Below are 25,600 nucleotides of genomic sequence, written 5' to 3'. Positions count from 1 at the left end.
CAGGAATATATTTTTTGGTACTTTTTAAAAAAAAATTTTTATTATTTTTTTATAAACATATAATGTATTTTTATCCCCAGGGGTACAGGTCTGTGAATCGCCAGGTTTACACACTTCACAGCACTCACCATAGCACATACCCTCCCCAATGTCCATAACCCCCTCCCCCTCTCCCAATCCCACCTCCCCCAGCAACCCCCAGTTTGTTTTGTGAGATTAAGAGTCATTTATGGTTTGTCTCCCTCCCAATCCCATCTTGTTTCATTTATTCTTCTATCCCTCTAACCCCCCATGTTGCATCTCCACGTCCTCATATCAGGGAGATCATATGATAGTTGTCTTTCTCCGATTGACTTATTATTTTTTGGTACTTTTAAAAGAATCAGTTTAGCTATAAAATTGGATCTCATATAATCAGCCACTTGCAGTTAACAGCAGATACGACATTGGCTCATGAATGCTTGTGCACCACAGCAGGAAGGAAAGTTAAAACTGCTATTTGGGTTGCCTGGGTGGCTCAGTGGGTTAAAGCCTCTGTCTTCCGCTCAGGTCATGATCTCAGGGTCTCAGGGATTGAGCCTCTGCTCCCTGCTCAGCGGGAGCCTACTTCCTCCTCTCTCTCTCTGCCTGCCTCTCTGCCTACTTGTAATCTCTGTCAAATAAGTAAATAAAATCTTAAAGCAGCAACAACAAAAAAACCCTGCTATTTGGCCCTTCCAAAAAAAACTCAGAGGTTAAATTTTTTTCTTTAAAAATTTCAAATTGTCATACAGTGAAATTGACTTTTAATTCGGTTTAGCGTTCTATACACTTTTTTAACACAGGATTTAACACAGGTATGGAGTGATGAGGGTACAAAAGACTTATCACCCTACAAGACTGCCTTGTGCTAGCCCTTTTTAGTTATACCCAACCCCACTGAGAGGGCCCAAGTACTTAAACACATGAGAAGTAGAATTTATTCCTTCTCTGGGAATACTTTAGTTTCTTATTTAGACTTACACAAACCCGTTATAAAATTTAGTGATCTTCGTAAGCCAGACAGAACAGAGTTTTAAATTTAAGAGAAATTTATTAATCTTTTCATATCCTCCAGAGGTAGGCAAAGATATACCGATCTGTTTTCCTAGGAAATGTCTCATACGCACACCATGGAAGACTCTTACTAAACTCAAGCAAGCTAGGGAACTTCAGGGTAGTCCTTCTCTGCAGGACATAGCCATTTTCCCTGCAGTTGGCTTTCAGGTCAGTAACTTAGTCTGGATACAGAATTTATAAGATAGGTAACCCCAAGAATCCTAGGGTGTTATTTTCCTGTTCCATATGTGTTCTTTTCTGAAACACTTATTGAGTCAGACTGTGGGTTAAGTAGAACTCAATTCCAAGTTTTAAAACTTTTATTAAAACAGAGAACTTGCCTCACATGTTAGCCTGGCTTGTTCAGAGAATGGGAAAAACGTAAACACAGAGCCCTTCAGACTGTATAGTAATCATTGGAGGTCATGAATTTGCAGACAAGGCAAAGGTGGGCAGTATTCCCATTCATAATGTCATTTCCATATACCTTAAGACTCATTTATACTAATTGTAATACATGCTAAGTCATTCCTTAGAAGTTAGAATTCTTTTGCTGTCTTGGGCATGCAAAGTTTAAATGTTTTAAAGCCATCTGGAAATTTACTTCTCTTTAATGATAAAACTTTAAAAATTAGGTATTCCCATTAGGATGTTCAAATGGCAGATCCCCAGTGCTCAATAGATCTATTACTTTCCTTTTTTTTTTTTTTTTTTTAGTTTTAATTAATTTATTACTTTACTTCTATGAAGAGAGGAAAGCAAGGTTTTCCTCATTGTGGTAGATTGCAAAAATGGCCACATGCTCTTCCCGTCAGTGAATGCATGCTATAGTATTGTAGTGTGACTTTGTGGCTATTCTCAGTAGGAAGTGGTCTGTTTGTTATCCCTTGAGTCTGATCTTGGCTGCATGACCTACTTTGGGCAATGGGACATCAGTATATGCAAAAAGAGCCTTAAAAAGCATTTGTGCTTTGGGGCTTACAAGCTTGACCTGCTCTGAGGAACACTGACCACCACCATGTGAATGATCTGGGATAACCTGCTGGGTGATGACCCATGTGACAAAGTCGTCCTTCTAGCCAGACATTAAGCTAACACCCAGACATGTGAGTGAGCCCTCTTAGACCATATAACCTCAACTGCCTGCAGAGATCAGCTGCATTGACTTAGGTCAGAACCACCACCCAGCTGACCCAGAGAATCATGAGAAATAATAGATGTTTGCTGTTTTAGTTGAGTTTTGTTAAATTTTGGCTGGCTTACTATGTAGCAAAGCTGATCTATGCACAAACATACAAATACACAGAAAATTGGTAGCAATTTTTGTTTTGTGCTGAGTCAAAAGGAAATGTAGATACATATGGAAACAACTCCTGAAGGATAGATGTAGACAAGTAAGACAATTTGAGGATTCCTTCTAAAGTCAACAGAAAATAACAGTGATATGTGATATGAGCCTGGACAACTTTCTCAGCCATGTGATGGAGACTGTCCTATAGTGTTAGTACAACTGTAGTTTCCATGACTTGAGTGTGAGGAAATGGGTCCTTTAGTCACCAGAGAATTTCTGAAACCATGCAACACTGAGCAAAACGAGGTGGCATCTTTTTGGCACCTGCCATTGGTGGAGAGGAATCAGACGGCAATGCAGACCAAAATAAGCCAGGTCAGGTGTGAACCAGAAAAAAACCCAGACAACCAGGTAGTCCTAAATCGGAATTAATGGTAAAGAGACACCGAGTCCAAGCATTGTTGCTGCTTGGCAGTAGGGATGGCACATGTACACTTCTCAGGCATGACATTCTGTGGGCTTCAGTGGCATCTCAGTGGAATGTCCGGAGAACCATTTCTAAAAATTTCCAAAACAAAACTGTTATAGGTCATTTTGATCCCCGAGTAGACCTTAATTAGAGTTTTTTGATCAACTGGATTCCTAGAGTAAGTAGAGAATGTTATAGTAATACTTAAATTGTTAGACTTTATCTGGCCCTTGACAGTTACTATTTGATAATGCTTCAGCTGGTTTATCACAATAAAAATATCACAATAAAAAATTTTGTCTTTGGTAGTAAAAAAAAAAAATACCAATCTGAATTTATTACAGGATGCATAACTTTTAAGCTAGAGCAATAATTTTTGACTTGCATTGGAATATAAGTCTTTGAGAAGTATACATTTTTTTTCTAGGCTATAATATCTAATGGGTCCCATGATGGGTAAGGTGTAAATGTAAATGTCAGTTTCACTTTTTAAAAAGTTGGTGTTCTGGGAATTTATTTATTGAATAGTTAGATGCTTTTTCTTTTGATATAGCCATATATAAATTTTTTTTATCCAATATTTGAGATCTAAGGTCTTCATAGGACAGTTTACTAAGCTGATACAGTTAGCATGTAGGAAGATCATTTGTCTCTGTTGCTATTACATGCATGTAACCATTATTTTATGTATTAGACTTGAAGAATATTAGTGTTATACAGAGATATTTACTTGAATTTTGTTTAAAGAGACAGCTATTGGAGGAAAGAGAAGAATATGTAAGCAAACTGCAGGTGGAACTTGAAGAAAAGTACCAAGATACCCTAATGATGGAAAAGAACAAATGGCTGAAAGAACAAGAAACTGATATTAAGCAACAGGTTGAAAATGAAATGATGTTAGCCAAATCACACTGGGATGAGGAGCAGAAAGAGGTGTGGGTTAAAATTTCTTTCTAGTCACCATGTTTAAAAAAGGTAGTATTAACTGTAGAGAACAGTTCTTCCTGGACACAATTTTTAATTGCCAAGTATATATGTAATCATTTATTTCATGTCTCAGAACTGGGCTATTGGCAGCTTACACTAGTAAGCTTTTATGTTTTTTAAACTCCCCCCTCCCCTCCAACTCTTCAACCCAATTCAGGATATAATGGTTTTTGGAGGAGCACTTTTTTGATTCCTCAAATTGAAATCCACATCTAATTTCATATTGGGGAATGGTTCAGATAACTCCAGAACAGTCTATAATAAGAAATAAATACCCTGTATTGTAGATTAGAAGAAAGAAGTAATGACTAGACAGGCTCAGAAGCACAAAACATTACCTCTGTTATCTAAGTAGCAAATGAGATTGCTAGTAGTTTTCTAGAAAATTTAGAATCAGTTTATGATCTAGAGAACTTAGTCAGAAATGAAATAAATTTTCACGCTTATTGAAACTAGATTCTTTTAACCACAATATCACTATTAACTGGAGTTGGGACCACCTAAAGGTGGACTAGTAGACCAGTGTTCATTCTTTCGGCCTTTCCTGCTTTCCACATCCCCAAGAGCAATTCATTAGTCTAGGGCTGGCACCTGAAATTCTTTTACTTGTCATTTTTTAATATAAAAATATATATTCTAGAATATATGTTATATGTATTTATAAAATCTGGGTAGCACAAAACAAATTCCCTATTTTTACGTTGTTGCAAATTGTTTTTTGTTGAATTTGCTAACCAGTTTTTACAAGAAGGATGACATAGCTAATGTTTTTGTGAGACTGTCAGGAAAGCATAAACTCTTACACAGGTTGCCATTTCAAATGAACCAATACGACCTGGGAATGTGGTAGCCAGGGAAGTGGTTTGAGAACTCTGGATACCCGGAAGGTAGAAAACAGGAAAAAGAAAAAGCAAGTTCTGCTGTATCACATTTTTGCCTAAGACTGACTGTGTTTGGATGCATCCTAGCATTTTGTTGAAAGTAGAAAGTTATCATTAAAACATTCTTCTGACTTACTTGTGGAGCACAAGGAATAACTCAGAGGACAGTGGGAGATGGAGAGGAGAAGGGAGTTGGGGAAATCGGAGGGGGAGACAAACCATGAGAGACTGTGGAGTCTGAGAAACAAACTGAGGGTTTTGTAGGGGGTGGGGGGATTGGGATGGCCTGGTGGTGTGTATTAAGGAGGGCACGTATTGCATGGAGCACTGGCTGTGATGCATAAACAATCTTGGAACACTGAAAAAAATAAAATAACAACAACAACAACAAAACATTCTTCTACTAATGCCCCCCCCTTCTTGAATGCACAGTTAACTCAGTAGAGCTTAGTATCATAACAAACAAGATTCTAATCTGTTTAAGTAAATAGAACTATTTTTTAGATTGTTCAGTTTTAGGTTGATTAATTAGATTTAATTCAGTCCCTGTTTTGTGGAAAGCCTGGTGTTGATGGAAAAAAACCCCACATATTAATAGAAGTTTTCTTCTTCTATTAACCTGTAAAATGGTACCATTGAACTTGTTTATAACTTTATATATATATTTTTAAGATTTTATTTTTTTTTGACACAGATAGAACACACACACACACACAAAAAAAGGGATCATCTCATCTTTGTAGTGGCGGTGTCAAAGCTTCCAGAAGGTTGCATCTTGAGAGCAAGTTAGCCTGACCTTATGCAGTACACTTAAATCCTCTATGTGATTTATGTCACGTATATACACAGTAACTTTCAGGATTTACTTGAGAATATATTTCCATCAACTAAGTTTCTAAATCTCATGTAATTACTACAACAATGTCTAGATGGTTTTCAAACACAGCTGTGGTTGCTCTTTTGGCTAGCTATCAATTCTAGTTTTTGCTTATTTGAGTGTTTTTTCGTATGATTTTTCTTCTGAAAACAGATCAAACAAGAACTTATTCAACAGCTTGAAAAGGAGTGGCAGTCTAAGCTGGATCAAACCATAAAGGCCCTGAAAAAGAAGACCTCAGATTGTTGCAGCCAAACTGACCAAGTTACCGCTGTGGATGTTATTTCCAAGGAAGAGATGGCAATCATGCTAGAAGAACAAACACGGAAGATCCGGCAGGATTTAGAACAAGAGAAGGAGGCAGCTATCAATGGGGGCTTGAAAAAACTTGAGGTTGAATTAGAACTCAAATACTGTGAAAATATTGCCAAACAGGTAATATTAATGCTTTATTATTGTAAAATTATTGGAACTGCCTATTAATGAAAACCTGTAAAATGGTACCATTGAACTTGTTTATAACTTTATATATATATTTTTAAGATTTTATTTTTTTTTGACACAGATAGAACACAAGCAGGGGGAGCCACAGGCAGGCAGAGGGAGAGGGAGAAGCAGGCTCCCCGCCAAACAAGGAACCCAACATAGGGCTCGATTCCAGGACCCTGGGATCATGACCTGAGGCGAAAGCAACCGCTTAACAGACTGAGACGCCCAGGCACCCTCATAACTTTATATTTTAAAAAATTCTGTGCATTCTAGGGTAGAGAACTTCTTATGTTGTCACTAAAATTTTCTTCTTTATATTTCTGTCTCAAAGCTTTTACTCCCTTGTTTTTCTGTGAATTCTTTAAGTGTTCAGAATATTTGCTCCTTTTTCAATCTAGCATTAGGATGATCAAGGTTAAAGGTGGTTTTACAGCTGAATGAAGCACAATTTCACTATGTATCTTTCATATCTAACTTTATGGAAAATACTCCACTGAAGTAGTTATAGAAAAGCAAACTTAAAGCAAGTAAGATATTTAACAGTATTTACATTGAGACTTGCAGAGTTGAATCTGCAGGCATGCCCCTCAAATGGGACATTGTCTGTCAATCCCATATCCTGCCAGAAAGCGGTGCCATTGCCTCCCCTTGGACCAAGCACTCAGAAAACTAGCTTCCATTTAACTGGGTCATGTAACTTGGTTTCCAAAAGTGTCATACTGAGTAAAGTATAGCTCTGTATAAATGGAATAAAGAGTTAATTTTTTTATCTGTATTATTATAATGATTCCTGAATTTTTTGGTTTCAGGATGCCTTTACACTTTTAAAAAATGTAAGACCCTAAAGAGCTTTTCTCTGTGTGTGTTATACCTATTTACTGTATTGGAAAATAACTTTGAGAAATTTTTTTAAAAGAATACTGAAGCATGCTTGCCATTGGCTGTCAGAGCAGTGAGGTGCCATATAGCATGTAGCCTCTGGAGCATTGTGTTATCCACACATGAAGGAGCGGGAGTGAAAAAAGAAAAGGTCTGAATATTATTTTGAAAATAGTCTTGACTTCACAGAGCACCTGACAGGATATTTAGTCCCTCAGAGGTTCCTGGACCTTAATATAACATTCTTTAGTTTGTATTTACTATTTTAGACCTATCACTTATTATAAACTCTTAAAATAATACCTGAAGTAATATTTTTTAAAAGTATATTCCACTTTTGATAAAAACTTGGCATTCTGCCTCTTTGTTAAATTGTTCTGTGTGATTTTAGAGGGAATCCTTATGGAAAGGAAACATAGGCAAATATATATAATGGTATCAAGGGCATCTTCAGTCAGTTAATTTCCTGAAATGTTTAAGGTTTGAACAGAGTTAAGAAAATTTTCTACAAAGAGATATGTTTAAGGGTACTGCTCTGGTGTATATCTAATCACAGATCTTGTGAAGAAAAATAAATAGCATGATGTAGTAGAAAGAAAGTATTCATAATAGCTTTTTAAGGAATATAAATTTCTATAGGAGCTTTATCTTTTCCCATATTTTTAACTCCCTGGAATTTACCTGTAAATATATTTAGCTTTTTGCAAAACAGTTCAGCCCCTTGTGTCAACTTGGTTTCTGTATGTTTTTATGGATGTAGGTATATGTGTGTCTGTGTGTATTTCAAAATAAGGAAAGAGTATTTAATAAATTATCTTGTGGTAACCTGTGACAGATTTACAACCATGTAGCCCTCATAATTCATCAGGTCTTAAATTTTTGCCTGAATCGATGTATCACCTTCATTCTTCAGTTGCAAACTCACAATAGACATGAAAACTTGCTCTGGGACAAAGCTATAAACAATATTGGTGTGTGCTGGCATGTCTTAATGTGTTTATATGTAAGGCGTGAGGACTGTGGATATAGTTGGTGTGCTACTAGACAGCACTGACCTCAAGTAGCATACCTGCATGTCTTCTCCTTTTTGTCAAGAGAAATAGGAGTTTTTTGGAAATGGCATTGGTACTCTGTATGAAGCTTTCCAATAGTAGTATTGACCATCGATCATTTATAGATTCCTGCTTGTTGTGGTGGCATTCGCATGGGGCAGTGTGGGAAGTTTTGAACAGAAGGATGAGAATCTACTGTTGTGGGTAAGGTGGAGTACTAGAAGTCACTGTAACTAATGTAGTGAGGTACAATGTGAAATACACATGAAATTGTAGTAGCTATTTGCAAATGGGCTCTTTCTGAAGGTTAATACCTCTACCTCTTTCTCTTGCAATATCCAATTGCAGGTGGAAACAGCTGTACAAAATGCTCGTCATCGATGGCTGGAAGAAATGCCTGACCTTGCAGAGTATAAAGCACGTATCAGAGCAGAACAGAAGAAGTGGGAAGAACAACAAGACATCACTGTGGCCAGACGGGTAAGCGCTGTCCTTGAAAGATGCTTCACTACAGCCTCTCTCCTGACCTCTCAGCTTCGTCCCGGGAATTTGTATCTACTCAGATGGTTATGGAAGGATTAAGTACAATCATCCATGTTGAACATTAGCTCAGAGCCTGGCTGATGATATCTGTTATCATCATCAAGACATTGAAGGACAAAGAATATATTTTAGGGTCCTGAAACTTGTAGTCAGGAAGGTAACTCTAACTGTGAAACTGAATCCCATTTGATCTTGCCCTATCTTTAGGAGAAATTCGGAGTAGGTATTTATCTAATAGTTGTGCAGTATCCTTTCACATGTTTTGTTCTCTGCGCTTGCTCAGTAGTCTTATAATCTTGGAAGATAGCCAGCACTCCTTTCCGGATACGTCATGTTTGACCAGAAACAAAATCATTTTGCATTCTCCCAATTTATTAGAGTAAACCAATTCTAATCAAAATGCTAATAAACTGAACATGATTTTGAAATTTGACACAATAATACTAAAATTTACTTGGAAAGGACTAGAAATTTTTTTAAATGTTCTGGAAAAGAAATAGTAGTCCAGCCCTAACACATAATAGAATGTGTTGGAAAATGACAATTCAGTGTTGAGTCACAAAAAGAGAATTCTTTTTCATTCTGTATTATACATACTTCAGAGATAGGGCCAACTATGAATAAAAGCTTAATTGTTTCAAAACAAGGGGATAAGGAATTATTCCATAATAAATACTCTTATGATAGCCAGAGAGCAATTTGGAAAAATTAAGGTTACCCAAGCATGCATCACAATAAAGTGTAAATTGATGAAGAAGTTAAGCATTTTGAGGGCAACCCTCTCAGGTCTCTCTCTGGAGCTTTGTACTATCAGTCAATAAACTTTACTATCAATAGGTTTTGTTTTACTGCACACCAAAAAAAAGAAAAAAGAAAAGTTAAACATTTTTAAATAAACACATAGGGGGAAAATGGAATATTTTAGATCTTTACCATAATAACTCAATTTTGGGACAATAGACATAGTAGCAAAGATAGATAAAGTAAGTGGATAAAATAGGTACAAACCACTTTAAAACATTTTTGCTTTTGTAATTAAACAAAGTGACAGGATAATAAAAAGGAAAATGAATGAATTAAACATGGGAAATGATGGGGCACCTGGGTGGCTAAGTCAGTTGAATGTCTGCATTTGGTTCAGGTCATGATCTGAGAGTCCTGGAATCAGGACCCCACATTGGGCTCCCTGCTCAGTGGGAAGTCTGCTACTCCCTCTCCCTCAGCCTGCCACTCTGTCTGCTTGTGCTCGTGCTCACTCACTCTCTCTCTTTCAAATAAATAAATAATCTTAAACATGAGAAATGTTAATACTAATACATGATAAAAACAATACAAATTTATGAGAAAAACAAGAATCTGTGGATGAGTACAGCAGAAAATGGACATAGTCTTCATGAGAAGTCCAAATAACAAACTTAGGGTACTATTTTATGCCACATGTGTAAATTCTCTCTTCTTAATTATAATACAAAAAAACATAATACATTGCAGTGTTAAGTACATATTGTTCTCCCAATATTACAACCATTTTGGAAAATGATATGTGCAACAGACATTGTAAATTATTCATATGTCGTATTTATAATCTTTTTTTTGTTTAAGATTTTATTTATTTATTTTACAGACAGAGGTCACAAGTAGGCAGAGAGGCAGGCAGAGAGAGAGGAGGAAGGAGGCTCCCTGCTGAGCAGAGAGCCCGATGTGGGGCTAGATCCCAGGACCCCGGAATCATGACCTGAGCTGAAGGCAGAGGCTTTAACCCACTGAGCCACTCAGGCACCCCTCATATTTATAATCTTATTCCACAGATTACTTAGGGAAATAACTCAGCATGAATAAACTATTTTAACATTCTTCTTAAGTTACGTGATAGTACACACTGGTGCTCATTGCATCATTCTCTATACTTTTTAGTAAGCTGATATATTTCAAAAGGAAATTTAAGAGGAAGAGAAAAGGGAAATAATGTGATGATGTGCATGTGTTTCAGAGCTCTGAAGTCAAGAATTACAAAGTTGGGTAGAATATAGAAAATAAAGCAGTCAAGAGATCTTTCCTTAAGAACCAGAAGACCCGAATACATGTGAATGCAGACATGCAGTAATAAGAGGACAGTGTGTTAATTCTTTTTTTTTTTTTTTTTAAAAAGACACATTTATTCAGCGTCATGATCAGACTATTACATTTAGCAATCAACAGCATGGGTGCAAAAAAAAAAATCTACATTAAAACCCTTTGTTGGAATGCTTTACACTTTCCACAGAACAGAAACTAAAATAACCTGTTATACAATTAGTCACAAATACAGTCCTCGAGTTTTTTTTGCCCATACACATGAGTATTGTCTAAAACATGTCTTCTTTGTAGCAGCTAGGCCCTGCCACCACTGTGCTTGGCTGAGTTCACAAATCTGTTGTAACCTGTAGCTTCCCTGTCACTTCTCTGGCTCTCCTCTCCTGCTAAGCTTTGTTTCCTGGCAGTAATTAAAACCTTCTGCCACTGCCGTAGCTACTGCTGCTGCTGGAACCACCATAGCCACCTTGGTTTCGTGGTTTGGCGAAGTATTGGCCTCCACCACCATAAGGGCCAGAGCTTCTGCCTCCAAAATTGCCTCCTTTCATGGGTCCAAAATTTGAGGACTGATTGTTGTAATTGCCAAAATCATTATAGCTTCTGCCACCTGCAAAGTTGCTTCCATCATTACCAAATCCGTTATAGCCATCCCCACTGCCACCATATCCACCACCACCTCGACTGCCACCAAAGCCACCTCGACCACTGAAGTTTCCTCCGCGACCAAAGTTGTCATTCCCACCAAAACCACCTCCACGACCACCACCAAAGTTTCCAGAACCACTTCGACCTCTTTGGCTGGATGAAGCACTAGCCATCTCTTGCTTAGAGAGCGCTTTCCTTACTTCACAGTTGTGGCCATTCACAGTATGGGATTTTTGAATGACAATCTTGTCTACAGAATCATGGTCATCAAATGTTACAAAAGCAAAACCCCTCTTTTTGCCACTGCCTCGGTCAGTCATGATCTCAATCACTTCGATTTTCCCATACTGTTTGAAATAATCTCTTAGATGATGTTCTTCAGTGTCTTCTTTAATGCCACCAACAAAAATCTTTTTCACAGTTAAGTGGGCACCAGGTCTTTGAGAATCTTCTCTTGAGACAGCCCTCTTTGGTGCCACAACTCTTCCATCCACCTTGTGTGGCCTTGCGTTCATGGCTGCATCCACCTCCTCCACAGTGGCATATGGGACAAACCCAAAGCCTCTGGAGCACTTGGTGTTTGGATCTCTCATGACCACACAGTCCGTAAGTGTTCCCCATTGCTCAAAATGGCTCCTCAGACTCTCATCGGTTGTTTCAAAGCTCAGACCTCCGATGAAGAGTTTCCGCAGCTGTTCAGGCTCTTTGGGAGACTCTGACTTAGACATGACGGCGGTGGGAGGGGAGACTTCAACGATGTTTACTCGGCGGCGTCCGCGGGCAGAAAGAAGCCAGTGTGTTAATTCTTTTTTTTTTTTTTTTTTTTTTAAAGATTTTTTATTTTATTTATTTATTTGACAGAGAGAGAGATCACAAGTAGACAGACAGGCAGAGAGAGAGGAGGAAGCCGGCTCCCTGCGGAGCAGAGAGCCCGATGTGGGGCTCGATCCCAGGACCCTGAGATCATGACCTGAGCCGAAGGCAGCGGCTTAATCCACTGAGCCACCCAGGCGCCCCCAGTGTGTTAATTCTTAAACTTGAGCTGGCATGAGATCCCACTGGAGGGTTTGTTAAAGCAGATTCCTGGGCTTTTTTCCTAGCGATTCTGAAATGGTGGGCCTACAGAGAATCCTGAGAATTTGTGTGTCTAATAGACTCCTAGGTGATGTGACACTGCAAGTTTTTAGAGCCACTCGGGTATGAGTAGCACTATTCTAAATAATTATTGAACAAAACATAATGTTAACCTCTTGTGGATCCTTCCTCCAAACCAAAGGAGGTGAGCAAGGGCCAGTTTCATAGCACTGGCTGGAGGGTTCTTCTAAGGTTAGAGTGATCCTTCAAGATCTGTAAAAATTTAAAGCCAGTTTTTCCAGAGTCCAACTTTGACCAGAGTCAAGGTGGTTCAGTGGTTCCTAAACTTTAGCTGCACATTAGAAAAACTTGAAACAAAGCATCGCGAAGGCCCATGGCAGGTGTTGATGCAATGTGATTTCTGCCCAGTGCTCTGAATGTCAAAGTGAAGAGGATCTTTTAAAAAATTACTATTGCCAGCCTCCCATCCCCCAGGCTAAATGTTTTAATAGCACAGGGTGTGGCCTGGGTATTAGGATTTTTTTTTTTTTAAGATTTTATTTATTTTTTTGATAGAGATCACAAGTAGGCAGAGAGGCAGGCAGAGAAAGAGGAGGAAGCAGACTCCCCGCTGAAAGAGAGCCCAATGCGGGGCTTGATCCCAGGACCCTAGGATCATGACCTGAGCCAAAGGCAGAGGCTTAATCCACTGAGCCACTCAGGTGCCCCTGGGTATTAGGATTTTTAAAGGCTTCTCAGGTGATGTAATGTGCAGCAACTATCAGGAAACCCCAGAGTTGCTTAAAGCTGTCCAATTTGCTTTGCACCACTTCATGTGAGAGGATACACACTTTTTTTTTTCCATTTTATTTATTTTTTTCAGCGTAACAGTATTCATTGTTTTTGCACAACACCCAGTGCTCCATGCAAAACGTGCCCTCCCTATTACCCACCACCTATTCCCCCAACCTCCCACCCCTGACCCTTCAAAACCCTCAGGTTGTTTTTCAGAGTCCATAGTCTCTTATGGTTCGCCTCCCCTCCCCAATGTCCATAGCCCCCTCCCCCTCTCCCAATCCCACCTCCCCCCAGCAACCCCCAGTTTGTTTTGTGAGATTGAGTCATTTATGGTTTGTCTCCCTCCCAATCCCATCTTGTTTCATTTATTCTTCTCCTATCCCCCTAACCCCCATGTTGCTTCTCCATGTCCTCATATCAGGGAGATCATATGATAGTTGTCTTTCTCCGATTGACTTATTTCACTAAGCATGATACGCTCTAGTTCCATCCACGTCGTCGCAAATAGCAAGATTTCATTTCTTTTGATGGCTGCATAGTATTCCATTGTGTATATATACCACATCTTCTTTATCCATTCATCTGTTGATGGACATCTAGGTTCTTTCCATAGTTTGGCTCTTGTAGACATTGCTGCTATAAACATTCGGGTACACGTACCCCTTCGGATCACTATGTTTGTATCTTTAGAGTAAATACCCAGTAGTGCAATTGCTGGGTCATAGGGTAGTTCTATTTTCAACATTTTGAGGAACCTCCATGCTGTTTTCCAGAGTGGTTGCACCAGCTTGCATTCCCACCAACAGTGGAGGAGGGTTCCCCTTTCTCCGCAGAGGATACACACTTTTGATGAGGTCAACAGGTCATCCAAATTCTGTAGGATCTTCCACCTCCACCAAGTCACCTGGTAATGATTTTCAGGTATCCACGGTGACAAGCCTGTTTTCCCTAACAGTACTCTTTAAATATGTTTCATATCACTACTGAATTATCCTGCTGGTAGCAAAAGAATTTTGCTGTGCATTCTTTTGTAAAGCTCATCTTAGATGGTGGGTTCCCTTAGAAAATTTAAAATACAATTCAAAAACTTTGATTTATGTGCAACTATTCAAGAATACATCATTGAATAAAGGTATATAACATGTTTAAGAATTTTTCAGTTGAAGATGTTTGCTAAGGTTATATAACACCTGAAAATTTAGGAAATAACCCTATTTCAACAGCCAGAGCATATATATAGATAGTATTGAGTACTAGCAATCACCACTGTCCAGGCCAAGCTTTTGGAGATGCTTGCTTTTAATACATACGCTTTTGACATTTTTGAATTTATAAGAGAGACTCAAGGTCATTATCTGATCTGCACCTTATGTAGAAGAAGACACTAAGTACAAAGAGATTAAGTGACTTTTCTAAGGCCATGCAGCCAAAAGTAAGAAGGACATAACATTTATTGAGTCCTTATCTGCCAGGCTCTAGACTAAAGGCTTTAAATGGATTATTTTTCTTTTTTCATTTATTCCTAACAAAATTCTATCAGGTAAGTATTATAATTGTCCCCATTTTATAATTGAGGACCCTAAGGCTCAAAGAAATCGAGGATTGAGCCCTTGATCCCACAGATGGTCAGTTTCCTATGGTAGTGTGTCCCCAGAGCCTGCCCTGTTAAGCACCGTGCTAGGCCCCTTTCAGCAGCCAGAGGCGGGGTTAGAACCAGGCTTCGGTTTTTTGGTTCCCTAGGACTTCTTGGTTATGTACTACTACTGTCTGTGATCTGCTAGTCTTCTTAATCTGTCAGAAAATTAGGTTAATGAGTGAAATGACTTCTGTTTGGTATTGTCATTTAATGAACTCTGCTAACCACTGTGCTTCCATTAAAATACAGTTATATTTGTCTGCAAGTTATGCAGGTATGTGTTATAGATCTCTTTATGAGGCTGCTTTTGCTTTATGTAAGAAGATATTTCATTTGCCATGGGTGTAGGTAAAATTTGAGGCTACATCTGTGTAAGACTAATAGGAATTTTTTTCAGAAATTAATTTTGGGTAATTGTATAATTACATAGATTTGGGGTCAGTTTAAATTTCTAGTTCTCCTTCAAGAAACTGGTGTTTTTAAGATAGCATAAGACATAAAATATTAGGTCATTTAAAATGATGTGGGGGCACCTAGGTGGCTCAGTCGCTTAAAGCATCTGCCTTGGGCTTGGATCATGATCCTGGGTCCTGGGATGGAGCCCCACATTGGGCTCCCTGATCAGTGGGGAGTCTGCTTCTGCTTCTCCCTCTGTTCCTCCCTCTGCTCATTCTCTCTCAAATAAATAAATGAAGTCTTTAAAAAAAAAATAAGGAAAGGATCTTTGGTTATAGTATATAGGTATATTTTAGGAACAATGTCTTATCCCAAATAGTTACTTTAATTTTTTAATTAATGAGGAGGTCACAAAGAATTTTAAATGCGCATTGATATGTCTTTTAGATATCATTTGCTATTTCTGAAGCTAAAGAGAAATGGAAAAACGAGCTTGAAAATATGAAAAAAAGTGGAATACCTAGAAAAGAATTGGAAGAGAAGATTCATTCTCTCCAGAGAGAGCTTGAGTTAAAGAACGAGGAGGTCCCTGTGGTTGTCAGGGCTGAGCTGGCGAAGGCCCGGAGTGAATGGAACAAAGAAAAGCAAGAAGAAATCCTCAGAATTCAAGAACAAAATGAACAAGATTACCGGCAATTTTTAGATGATCATCGAAATAAAATTAATGAGGTGCTTGCGGCAGCCAAAGAAGACTTTGTGAAACAGAAAACTGAACTACTTCTTCAGAAGGAGACAGAATTGCAAACATGTCTAGACCAGAGTCGTAGGGAATGGGCAATGCAGGAAGCTAGGAGGATCCAACTGGAAATCTATCAGTATGAGGAAGATATCCTCACTGTGCTTGAATTTCTCCTGAAGGACACCCAAAAGGAACATGTCAGTGATTCAGAGAACAAGCAATTCTTGGAACTCGTGTCAACTTGTTCTTCAAAGTGGGTGTCTGCCCAATATTTTGAAAAACTAAAGGCCTGCATACAGAAAGCTTTTCGAGATCTCCTCTCCCTAGCTATAGAAAATGCCAACTCCGTGTGGGAAAAGGTATGTTCCTGATAAATGAAAAGCACTATTAATAAATATCAGAGATGATTGTAGAAGTCGAATATGGTCCTTTTTCCTTTCTTCATTTTACAGTTTAGTAGACATAAAACTTGAGTTTTTAGCAGTGGCTTAACAACTTTTTGTAGTGAATCCAGAGGATTTCATTTCTTTTTGCCAAAAAGCTTTGCTTCTTCATGGTGCCACAAATATGAGGCAGAGCTTTTAGGCTGTAGACCTCTTTTTCCTAAAAAATATATGCTGTTCTTTGTAAGGGCCTGAGCTTTGAGAAACTGAATAACTCTCATTCCTATTTTTGTTTCTTGGGCATGACCACTTCAAGAAATATGCATCATATTAAACTAGGGTTTCTTAAGAGCTTCTAAAGAGTTTGGAAGCCTATTTCTTGCCCTCAAGGAATTTATGTCACAAAGGCAAAAAAATGCCAGCCAAGTACAAAAAATGTTATAGAACAAACAGTTAGAAGTATGGCTCACTCATACAAAACTCTGAAGCCCAGTTTTGTTGCTCTCCTATATCTGTGCATGTAGAATGAGTTAATGGTACTCTTTTAGTTGTCTAAGTAGGCTCTGATACCAGCCTTTAGTTTTGGTGAAAGGTCTGATGATTAAAGAAAGGAGATATGCATGAAAAGTCTAGAATGATATGTAGCCAATTTCAACATTTGGAATTAGAGGTAGAAAAAAATGCCGATATTATAAGTTTTGAGAACAGACATAAGAGTTAAGTTTCATTAAGATACCATGATTAATGATTTTCAAGGCAGGATTGAACATTGGATAGTAATACTTACTGGAAAGTTACAAGCTGGGAAAAAAGATCTGAGTTCCAGTCCTACACTTGAGGATAACTACTCTGTTACCTGCGTAACTGGTAACTGCCAGTGTAACTACCTGTGTAACTACCTGCGTAACTGCTTATCTGAAAAAGAAAATATAAATCTCTGGCCTAATTCCTTGGGTTTTGTAGGGTATGAATGACACAGCTTGGCCTTTCTGCCTCCTGTGTTTGAGATAGTACAGAATTTTATACCCAAAAGTTACCTGAAAGATCAGTTTACCCCATCCCAGTTCACCCCAGTGGATACTATTATTCTGATTTCACAGAGATGTGAAAGCAACCAGTTAAGAGTTGTTTTCAGTGTAAAAATAACTGGGCAAGATCACTTCCCATGAATAATGCTTATAATACTTAATTGAAAATTTTGGAAAAATAATTAAGAATTACTTAGAGCGAGTGTTAAGGGTGAGTAGAGATGGGAAAATCGTGTTACATGCTTTCTTGTTTACTTTCCTGAAAAGGCAATCTCTGCTACAAAGATCAGGAAAATATAACCCATTTCTTCTATCAATATACACTTAATTCTGGGATCTCTGTATAGGGTTTCTGATTGTGCTAGCAGTGTTAAGATCATCTGGATGACTTAATGTTGCTCACATGCCTGTAGAGACAGAATCACATAATTTGGTTAAGAACTTAGACTTTTGTGGCTTTTGTTGGGTGGGATCAGATTCTATTCCTGAAAAAAAGGGTGGTTTTGAAATGCTTCCTCTGGCATTTGTCATAGACGAATACTTGATTGTCTGCTGTTCGAGATCTATCCCAGCTCAGGAACTTGAGGTAAAGCAATTATTATAACCAGTGATTGTAAATTTGTAATATAAGTGCTATTAATATGAAGAAATATGAATCATAGTTTATTAAATTTGTCATTTTTAGAACTGTTTGTGAAAATTAAACTGGGAAAAAATAATCAGTACATATAAAAACAAATCCTCATTAAAATAACTTAGATGATCAAAAGTTTTTTAAAATAGACAGGATGCAATCAGTTAAAAAATGAAGTTTCCAAGAAAATGAATGCCTTATTGGAATATATTAATACAATTGGCCAGGATGGAAAAAAAAAAAACCCAAAAAGCAAAAATATCAATTGGAACAGAATTTTCAAACAAATTTAAGGATGCTTGTTCTGTCTTTCCTTACCACCAATGTCAAGTTAAAACTAAGACAAGAAAGTTGCTGTTTCTGCTTTTTTTGTCATCTTGGCTTTTCTCCAGTTTTGAGTAAAACTCTGGAAACATTGGCTACCTTAGCATTCAACTTTTATTACTCCTTTTGGTATCAGCTTTATATCCCCTTGATTGCCTGGAATTTGCATTTTCTATGTAACTGCTGACCTCTGCATCTGATGCACATTGTAAGTAGGTTTTCCAACAGCCAGTTAAATGGGTTTCTTATAATCAAAACCAAGGCTTCTAGAATCAAGCTGATATGTCAGTTTTAAGTAATTAAACAAGGTGGCTTTTTCGAGATCACCTGGTCTGTTCATTTGGGATTTAGTAGTCATCTAGAATCTGAAAACACTGCCTTAAAAGAATGTTTCACCATTAATGGTTTTACTAGCTGTATTGCCATAACAGGGACTAGAACACTGAAAGTGTTCAGTAAATGTTAGTGAAGAAATAGTTTTGTGCAAAATGTTTAGGTTAGCTTCAGTTTCTCTAACTTTGGAATTCAACAGAACTTCCTTATAAGTTGACACTATATCTTAAAGTATTTAGAAATGTAACATACTATATAAATGTAACTTTAAATTTATGGGAGACAAAAGTTTGATATAGTTTCTGAGTTTGACCTCTGCTGCAGTGGAAAATATTCTAGATTTCTTTTTTTTTTTAATATTCTAGATTTCTAAGAATTGTGATTTGACCACATAAACCATTAAAATATCTTAAATTCGTATATATGTGTGCAAACTGTATCTCCTATCTGTCTCATAGTTGACCCACCAGACTTCTGTCAGATAATGTTCTAATTTGAAAATTATGGTCATAGTAGACTAGTTCATAGTAATGACAGTATTCCTGAAACACCCTAACAAAAATACTGGTGATGGTTTCAGCAAGATTTTTTTCAGGCAGTGTTTTCTTTTTATGTTTTTAATATGACATTTTAAATAGAGAATTGTGTAAAGATTTTTACATGCATTAACTGTGAAGATACTCTCTTTCAGAGAAATATGGCCAAGATCTCTAAGGATCCTGCCACAGAGGTCACTGGCAGAGGAGACCCCGGAGTCCTGGCAGTCCTTCCTGCACCTACTTTTGGACACTGTGCTCAGGCCTTGACCTTGCAAAAAACAGAAGCAGAAGCTGGTAATGGGGATTTTATTCCTACTGGTCTTTGTTACATTCATACTCACAGTTGCAGAGGGTTGCTTTGAGGATAAAAGGAAGTCAAAGATGCATGCAGCTTTTTTGAGTGAACAAGTGGGTAGGTAATATTACTCCTACCTAATCTGTGTCTTCTCCCTAGATTTCATTTTGCATTTAGGAGATGGGGATGCTTTAGACCCTCTTAATTCTATCTTTTCATGGTCTTTCTGCCATTCATAAGTAGTTCTTATTATAAGGAGAAGAATAAGAATTTTAATAGAACAGTCATGTTTTTATTCCCTGGCTGTATTGGGAAATCACGGGTTTCACATAAAAGAATTGCCAAATAACTTGGACATTTTTGTTCACGTTATTGAAGCTTATTTCAACCATTTTTTTAATGCAAATCTTTCTGAAGAGGTGTTTCCTGATTTGTGAGTTTCTTGAGGGCAGGAGCAGTGTTTTATCTTTTCCTCTCCAATACATGGCAGAGTGAATATGTCCTTGAATATTTGGTAAATTAATAGCTTAATGTTTCCATAATGACTTACAGTTGTCATTATGAAAAAGAATTACTGTATTGTCCTGAAGCTCCTTGATATATTCAGACCTCGCTGAGGAATATTGATTGGGCTTATATTGCCTAATCACTGAGAATTCTCATCTAGGAACTGACATGGACTTTATTAGCTCTAATCCTTTTCAAAATACAGATCTCTCACAGATTGCTTCTGCCCTCCACAAACAAACACGTACCCACTCTTTCTGTTTGTTACCTGCTGTCTCTATTGCAACCTGGAAAAGAACTGTGAATTGCCAGAACAACTCATATGTACTTGGTTAATAACCTTAGTTTACACCATTTCTAATTTAGTAAGTAGTATTATCAGAATTTTAGAGAACCTCTGCCTTTCCTAAGAAGTAATTTGACAGTTATTTTCCTGATCATCCATAAGCCCTTTTTCCTGACTTCTAGGTTCTGAGTAGTTGAGAATATCTTGTTGTTCATTAGGTATATGGGAATAGTACCTTAATTTATATTTTGTTTCTTACTTTTCAGTGTCATTGTATATCTGTTCTTTTTACTTGGAATAACCAGAGAATTTTTTTTTTTTTAATTTATGAAATGGGTAGCAACAAGTTTTACATATCATTTGGCTTTGGGAAGCCCTATCAATATGAAAGGAATTTGTTTTTACTTAAGACAAAACAAACAACAGAAAGATTTTTCTTTCTTTAGTCTTTTTTCCCTAAAACCAAACACATTAACCAATTCATTAGAAAAGACTAAATAATTCAAAATATATATTAAGTGCTATAGTCCTTTATAATATTACCACCAGAGAGTACCGTTGTTAACCATTTGATTATAGTCTCCTAATATCATTTCTTAAAGTAAGTTAAATATTATGAAATACTTGATACATGCAAAGAAAATATGTGATGGACATGTAAGTTAGGAAGCCTAGCAACCAGGAGCCCATTCTTTGACTTAAGAACTAGAGCGTCACCAGTACTGTTGAAGACCCCTCTGTGTTTGACCACAGTTCCATCCCTGTAACTTCCTTACAATCCAGGGTAACAAATATTCTGATTTTTAAAAATTATTCTCTTGCTTTTCTTTGTGTTTTGACCAAATACTGGTATCCTGCAAAAGCTTTTTTGTCTTCTAACATTTTAAAAATGAGTTAATATTCATTGTAGTCTTTGTAACTGCTTTTTTCCCCACTTACTAACAAGTTTCTGATATTTGTCTATGTTAATGCATGTAGTTCTAGTTGCTGTGTACTAGTCCATTCCATGAATATACTATAATTTAGTCTCTTGTCAATAGGCATTTGCCTGGTTTCTAGTTTTACAACTGTATCTTAAATGAAAAATGTAAATGCTGTGTATGATACCAGTGTGATGCTTCATTAATTCTTTGATGTTCATGGACACAAATGGCAACATTCAAAGGAAACTAAAGTCAGGAGAGAGCTAAGAATAATTTTGCTGAACCAATGATTTTACATTAAATTTTTGGGTATGGGCTTTTTTTTTTTTAAAGATTTTATTTATTTATTTGACAGACAGAGATCACAGGTAGACAGAGGCAGCCAGAGAGAGAGGAAGGGAAGCAGGCTCCCCGCTGAGCAGAGAGCCAGATGCAGGGCTTGATCCCAGGACCCTGGGATCATGACCTGAGCCGAAAGCAGAGGCTTTAACCCACTGAGCCACCCAGGTGCCCCTGGGTATGGGCTTTTGATCCTATGCCAGTTTGTGTTCCTACTTTATTATATCAATTATGTTTATAGTAATAATCGTAATAATCTATTTTGTATCATTTTTGATATAATTTAAATTTTGCGAATTCCATATATTACTAATAGCAATAGCTGTTACATATTGTATGCTATTTTCTGCCAGGTACTGTGCTACACAACTTTTATACATTTGTACCTCTTGATAGTTTTAAATATTTTTTTCATTTGGAGACAATTTTAAACTTACAGAAAAGTTACAAAAGTAAAAATAGTTACAGGTAGCACTCATCTGTCCTTTACCTAGATACATTTGTTAATAACGTTGTATACAGTTTTATGTTTTTCTGTGCTGTGTGTGTATGTGAACATTTCATTTCCTTTCCTGAACCATTTGAGGATGTTATATTCATTGTGCCCTTTTACCCCTAAATACTTCAGTGAGTATTTTCAAAAAATGGGATTTTTTTCCTTTTATACCTTAGTTATAGTAAATTAAGCATTTGATAAATATTGTATCGACCTGTTTGGATTCTAATTTTGTCAACTGATGCAAAAATGTCTTCCATTATTTTTCCCCCTGCAGTACAGAAATCTGTCCAGGGTCAGGTATTACCTTTAGATGTTGTCTTTCTTTAGTCTCCTGTAGTCTAAAATATTTCCACAGTCTGTTTTGACTTTTATAAAGACTTATTCCCCACTGCTCCACCCCCACCTCTGGCTTTTGGAAGAACTTTCCTCATTTTGAGTTTGTCTGATGTTTCTTCACAATTAGATTCAAGCTGTGTTTCCTTCCCTGGAACGCTGCATGGGTGATGTCTTATCATATGCAGAGGTGCACAGTGTCCATTTGTCTTATTGGTGACGCCTGGTCACAGGGTGGTCCATTTTCTTCAGTGGGTTCCTCCCACCTCACAACTAATATGTAATCTGTGGGGAGACACTTCTAAGACCATGAAAATGTCCTTATTAAATATTTCCCTTCTATTTAGCAATCATTGATGATGCTTGTCTGATTCAGTCTTCACTGTGGTGGTTGCAATATTACAATCTTTCTGGCTCTAGGCTTCCCTCCACTTTTACCAGTTGGCACTCGGAATATTGCTATAATCGTGAATCCTCCTGTTAGTTTGTGTACTTATTTATTGGTCTGTCTTTTTGTTTATTTATCAATCTGTCCATCAGTCCATCTACCTACTTACCTATCAACTTCACCTACTTACCTATCTATCCATCTATCCCATTATGGGTAAGATTATTGGTATGGCTCATGAATTTTTTTTTAATATTTTATAATTCAGTAGTGTACTTAGTGTTCAGATTGCCCCATATTCAGCTACTGGAGCCCTTTCAAACTGGCTCCTTTTTCCTTGTGACGTTCCTGTATTTTTCAGGAATTTATTTCTGGCATTCATCTTGTGTATACCCCTGTCCCAGTACTGGAGCTAGGCGTTTCTTGAAGATTCATGGTTCCTTTTAGTGAGGAATGGTATTCAATACCAAGAGCTGAACATTATGTTTCATAGCAATTTTTAAAATACATGGTATTATTTAATTTTACATGTTAAAAAACGAGGTCTCACATTACATAGTATGCTCTGAACCACACTGCCAATAAATAGTATAAAGGAGATCTAAACCCAGGTCTCTCTCTCTAAAACAACGCGTTCTTTTCAGTTGCACTGTTGCCTTTCTTTAGTCATGTCCCCTGGTGTCCTTCCTTCCTTCATTCCTTAGTTCCTTTGTTAGTTCCTTTATTCCTTCCCTTCTTTTTTAGTTCTTAGTCTAAACTGATATAAAAGTTTGCTGTCATTTAATTTTTGCAGATAAGAAAAAGATCCTTGAAATTAAAGATTCATGCTGTGGACACTGCTTCCAAGAACTTGAAAAGGCAAAGCAGGAATGTCAAGATCTGAAAAGAAAACTGGAGAAATGCTGTAGGCATCTTCAGCATTTAGAAAGGAAGCACAAAGCTGTAGTGGAAAAAATTGGAGGTTAGCATTTAAAGTAGCACTACTACCAGTATAAATCTCTTTGATCCTTGAAATGTTCAAATGTGACATTTTAGTTAATGTAAGCCCCGATTCTCTTTGAGGATTAATGTAAACTAATTTGGACCTTGTTTTTACTGACCAAATTATTACTCCTGAACTACAAAGAGGAAAACTGGAGCTCTAATTAAAAGGTCACATTCCTTTCTTCCTTTTTGGATTGAATAGATATTGAGTCCCCAGCATGTGTCAGGCAGTGTTCTAGGCCCTAGGAACACAGCAGTGAAGACATTTGGTGGAATTCCAGTTCTGCTGTAGATGTACAAGACTCTTGTTTCCTTCCTTCAAGAAGCTTATCATCAAGTGAGGAGACCAAAAAACTGACTAATAAATTATTGCAGGGCCGAGTGCTACTGGCAGTATGCTTGTGTAAACTTGGCAGAAAGGATGTGAGTGAACTCTTTCTCCTATTTGAGTTAAGGAGGGCTTGACTAGGCCTGGAAAGATGAAGGCATTTGCCAATGAGCACAACATTCTAGGCAGAGGGGAAAGATGTGCACAAAGACCTATGGGCCTGGTCTGACATCATTCCAGTCCATTCTTCACAGTGCTGTCAGGGAGATTGTCTGGAAGGGATAGCTTCTGATATCTCCTCTTGCCCTTCTGCACCAGGGAGGCTACTGGGTTGCTTTACTAGTCGCTTCTCTCCTGTGCTCTCCTGTGCTCTCCTGTGTGCATTTGAAGTAGTACTCAGATTGCTGAGTGGGGCAGGAATTGTACTGCTGGACCTTGCATACAGTGTTGTCACTCTATCTTACACCTTATCCTTTCATTCTCATTTGGCCTAACTCTTCCTCATCCTTTAAGGTTCAGCTGAGAAAGATGCCTTATCTGCAGAGCCCTTCTTGATTTTCCCATCTGGGTTATTCGGGCTACTTCTGTGTGGCCCCATAGCACTCTGGACTCCTACTCTCTTACCATTCTGAATTTAATTTTTTTGGTTCTTGCCTGATACCCTTTCCAACCTATTCATTCCCTGAGAAAAAGGAATATGTTGTATCTTGTTCATCATTATAGTCATGATGCCCATTACATGCCAGGCGATAACAAACAATAAATGTTTGAATGAATGAGGATTGAATGCAAGGGCCGCAAATAATTGTGTGATCCAGAAAAAACAAGACAGATAGGTTCACTTTTTTTCTACATTTTAACTTGATTGCTTGCCTGGACACCAGTTACCTCCTTCCCTTTTCTGCTTCCAATCTTGCCCCTCCAAGCCATTCCCCATCAGGGAGCTCCAGTGACCTTTTAAAAAAGTAAATCGGATCATGACACTCTCTTGTTTAAAGTCCTGTGGCTTAGCTGGCCCTCAGTAGGAAATAAACACACTTTATTTAACATCATCTAAGAAGCCTTTCATGATTCGGCATCTGCCAGGCCCTTTGCCTTGTCTTGCCCCATCCCATTTATTCTCTCATTGGGCCAGAGCATGGATTTCCGTCTTTTTCCTGTTGTTGTCTGTTTTCATCTCCACTTACCAAAACATGTCTTCCCATCCTGATCGTATTGCCTGTCTAACTCCTACTCCTCCCTCCCCAGTGCATGGCTACCTCAGGAAGGCTTTCCTGACCACCCCAGACTTGGTTGCCTTCTTGTCTTAGACATTACCTGCAGCTCCAATGATTTTTCTAACATTGTGTCATACTTGTAATTAATTTTTGTCTGTATTGTCCTTTGGAGTGTGGCCTTGATGATGACAACAAGGATCAAGTCCTGGCCTGGCACTTAGTACACTCGGGAAATAATGTTGGCTTAGAGGAGCCACCTGCTTCACTCCCTACCAACTAATTACCAAGTCTGTTAGAGACAGATAATCCCTATTTTAAGACAAGACAGGATTTTAAGAACTTTGAGATAAAAAT

General features: G+C 37.8%; 2 protein-coding genes across 8 annotated transcripts in view; one reads left to right on the top strand and one right to left on the bottom strand.

Annotated features, from left to right (window-relative positions):
* The window catches only part of CEP152 (centrosomal protein 152), a 115,475-nt gene that overhangs the window by 63,593 nt on the left and 26,282 nt on the right, over nt 1–25,600 (top strand). For 4 of the 7 annotated variants that reach the window (XM_046009792.1, XM_046009788.1, XM_046009787.1 and 1 more), the window contains 6 exons: nt 3,585–3,770; nt 5,736–6,017; nt 8,351–8,482; nt 15,615–16,265; nt 19,300–19,441; nt 23,511–23,678. In XM_046009792.1, coding sequence (XP_045865748.1) covers nt 3,585–3,770; nt 5,736–6,017; nt 8,351–8,482; nt 15,615–16,265; nt 19,300–19,441; nt 23,511–23,678 — 1,561 coding nt within the window. The remainder of the gene's footprint in view (nt 1–3,584; nt 3,771–5,735; nt 6,018–8,350; nt 8,483–15,614; nt 16,266–19,299; nt 19,442–23,510; nt 23,679–25,600) is intronic. The other 3 variants (XM_046009790.1, XM_046009789.1, XM_046009791.1) reach the window with 3 other exon arrangements.
* On the bottom strand, nt 11,029–12,006 carry LOC123944573 (heterogeneous nuclear ribonucleoprotein A1-like). Its single transcript, XM_046009794.1, has one exon. It carries the CDS (start codon nt 11,989–11,991, stop codon nt 11,029–11,031), a length of 963 nt encoding a protein of 320 aa, XP_045865750.1. The 5' UTR covers nt 11,992–12,006.

The sequence above is a fragment of the Meles meles genome, chromosome 6, assembly GCF_922984935.1.
Source record: "Meles meles chromosome 6, mMelMel3.1 paternal haplotype, whole genome shotgun sequence".
Lineage (NCBI taxonomy): Eukaryota > Metazoa > Chordata > Mammalia > Carnivora > Mustelidae > Meles > Meles meles.
Note: the sequence above shows the minus strand (reverse complement) of the source record. Positions and strands in the feature narration are given on the sequence as shown.

Coding starts and splice junctions, on each gene's coding strand:
- LOC123944573 (XM_046009794.1), bottom strand. CDS start 11,991: ATGTCTAAGTCAGAGTCTCCCAAAGAGCCTGAACAGCTGCGGAAACTC.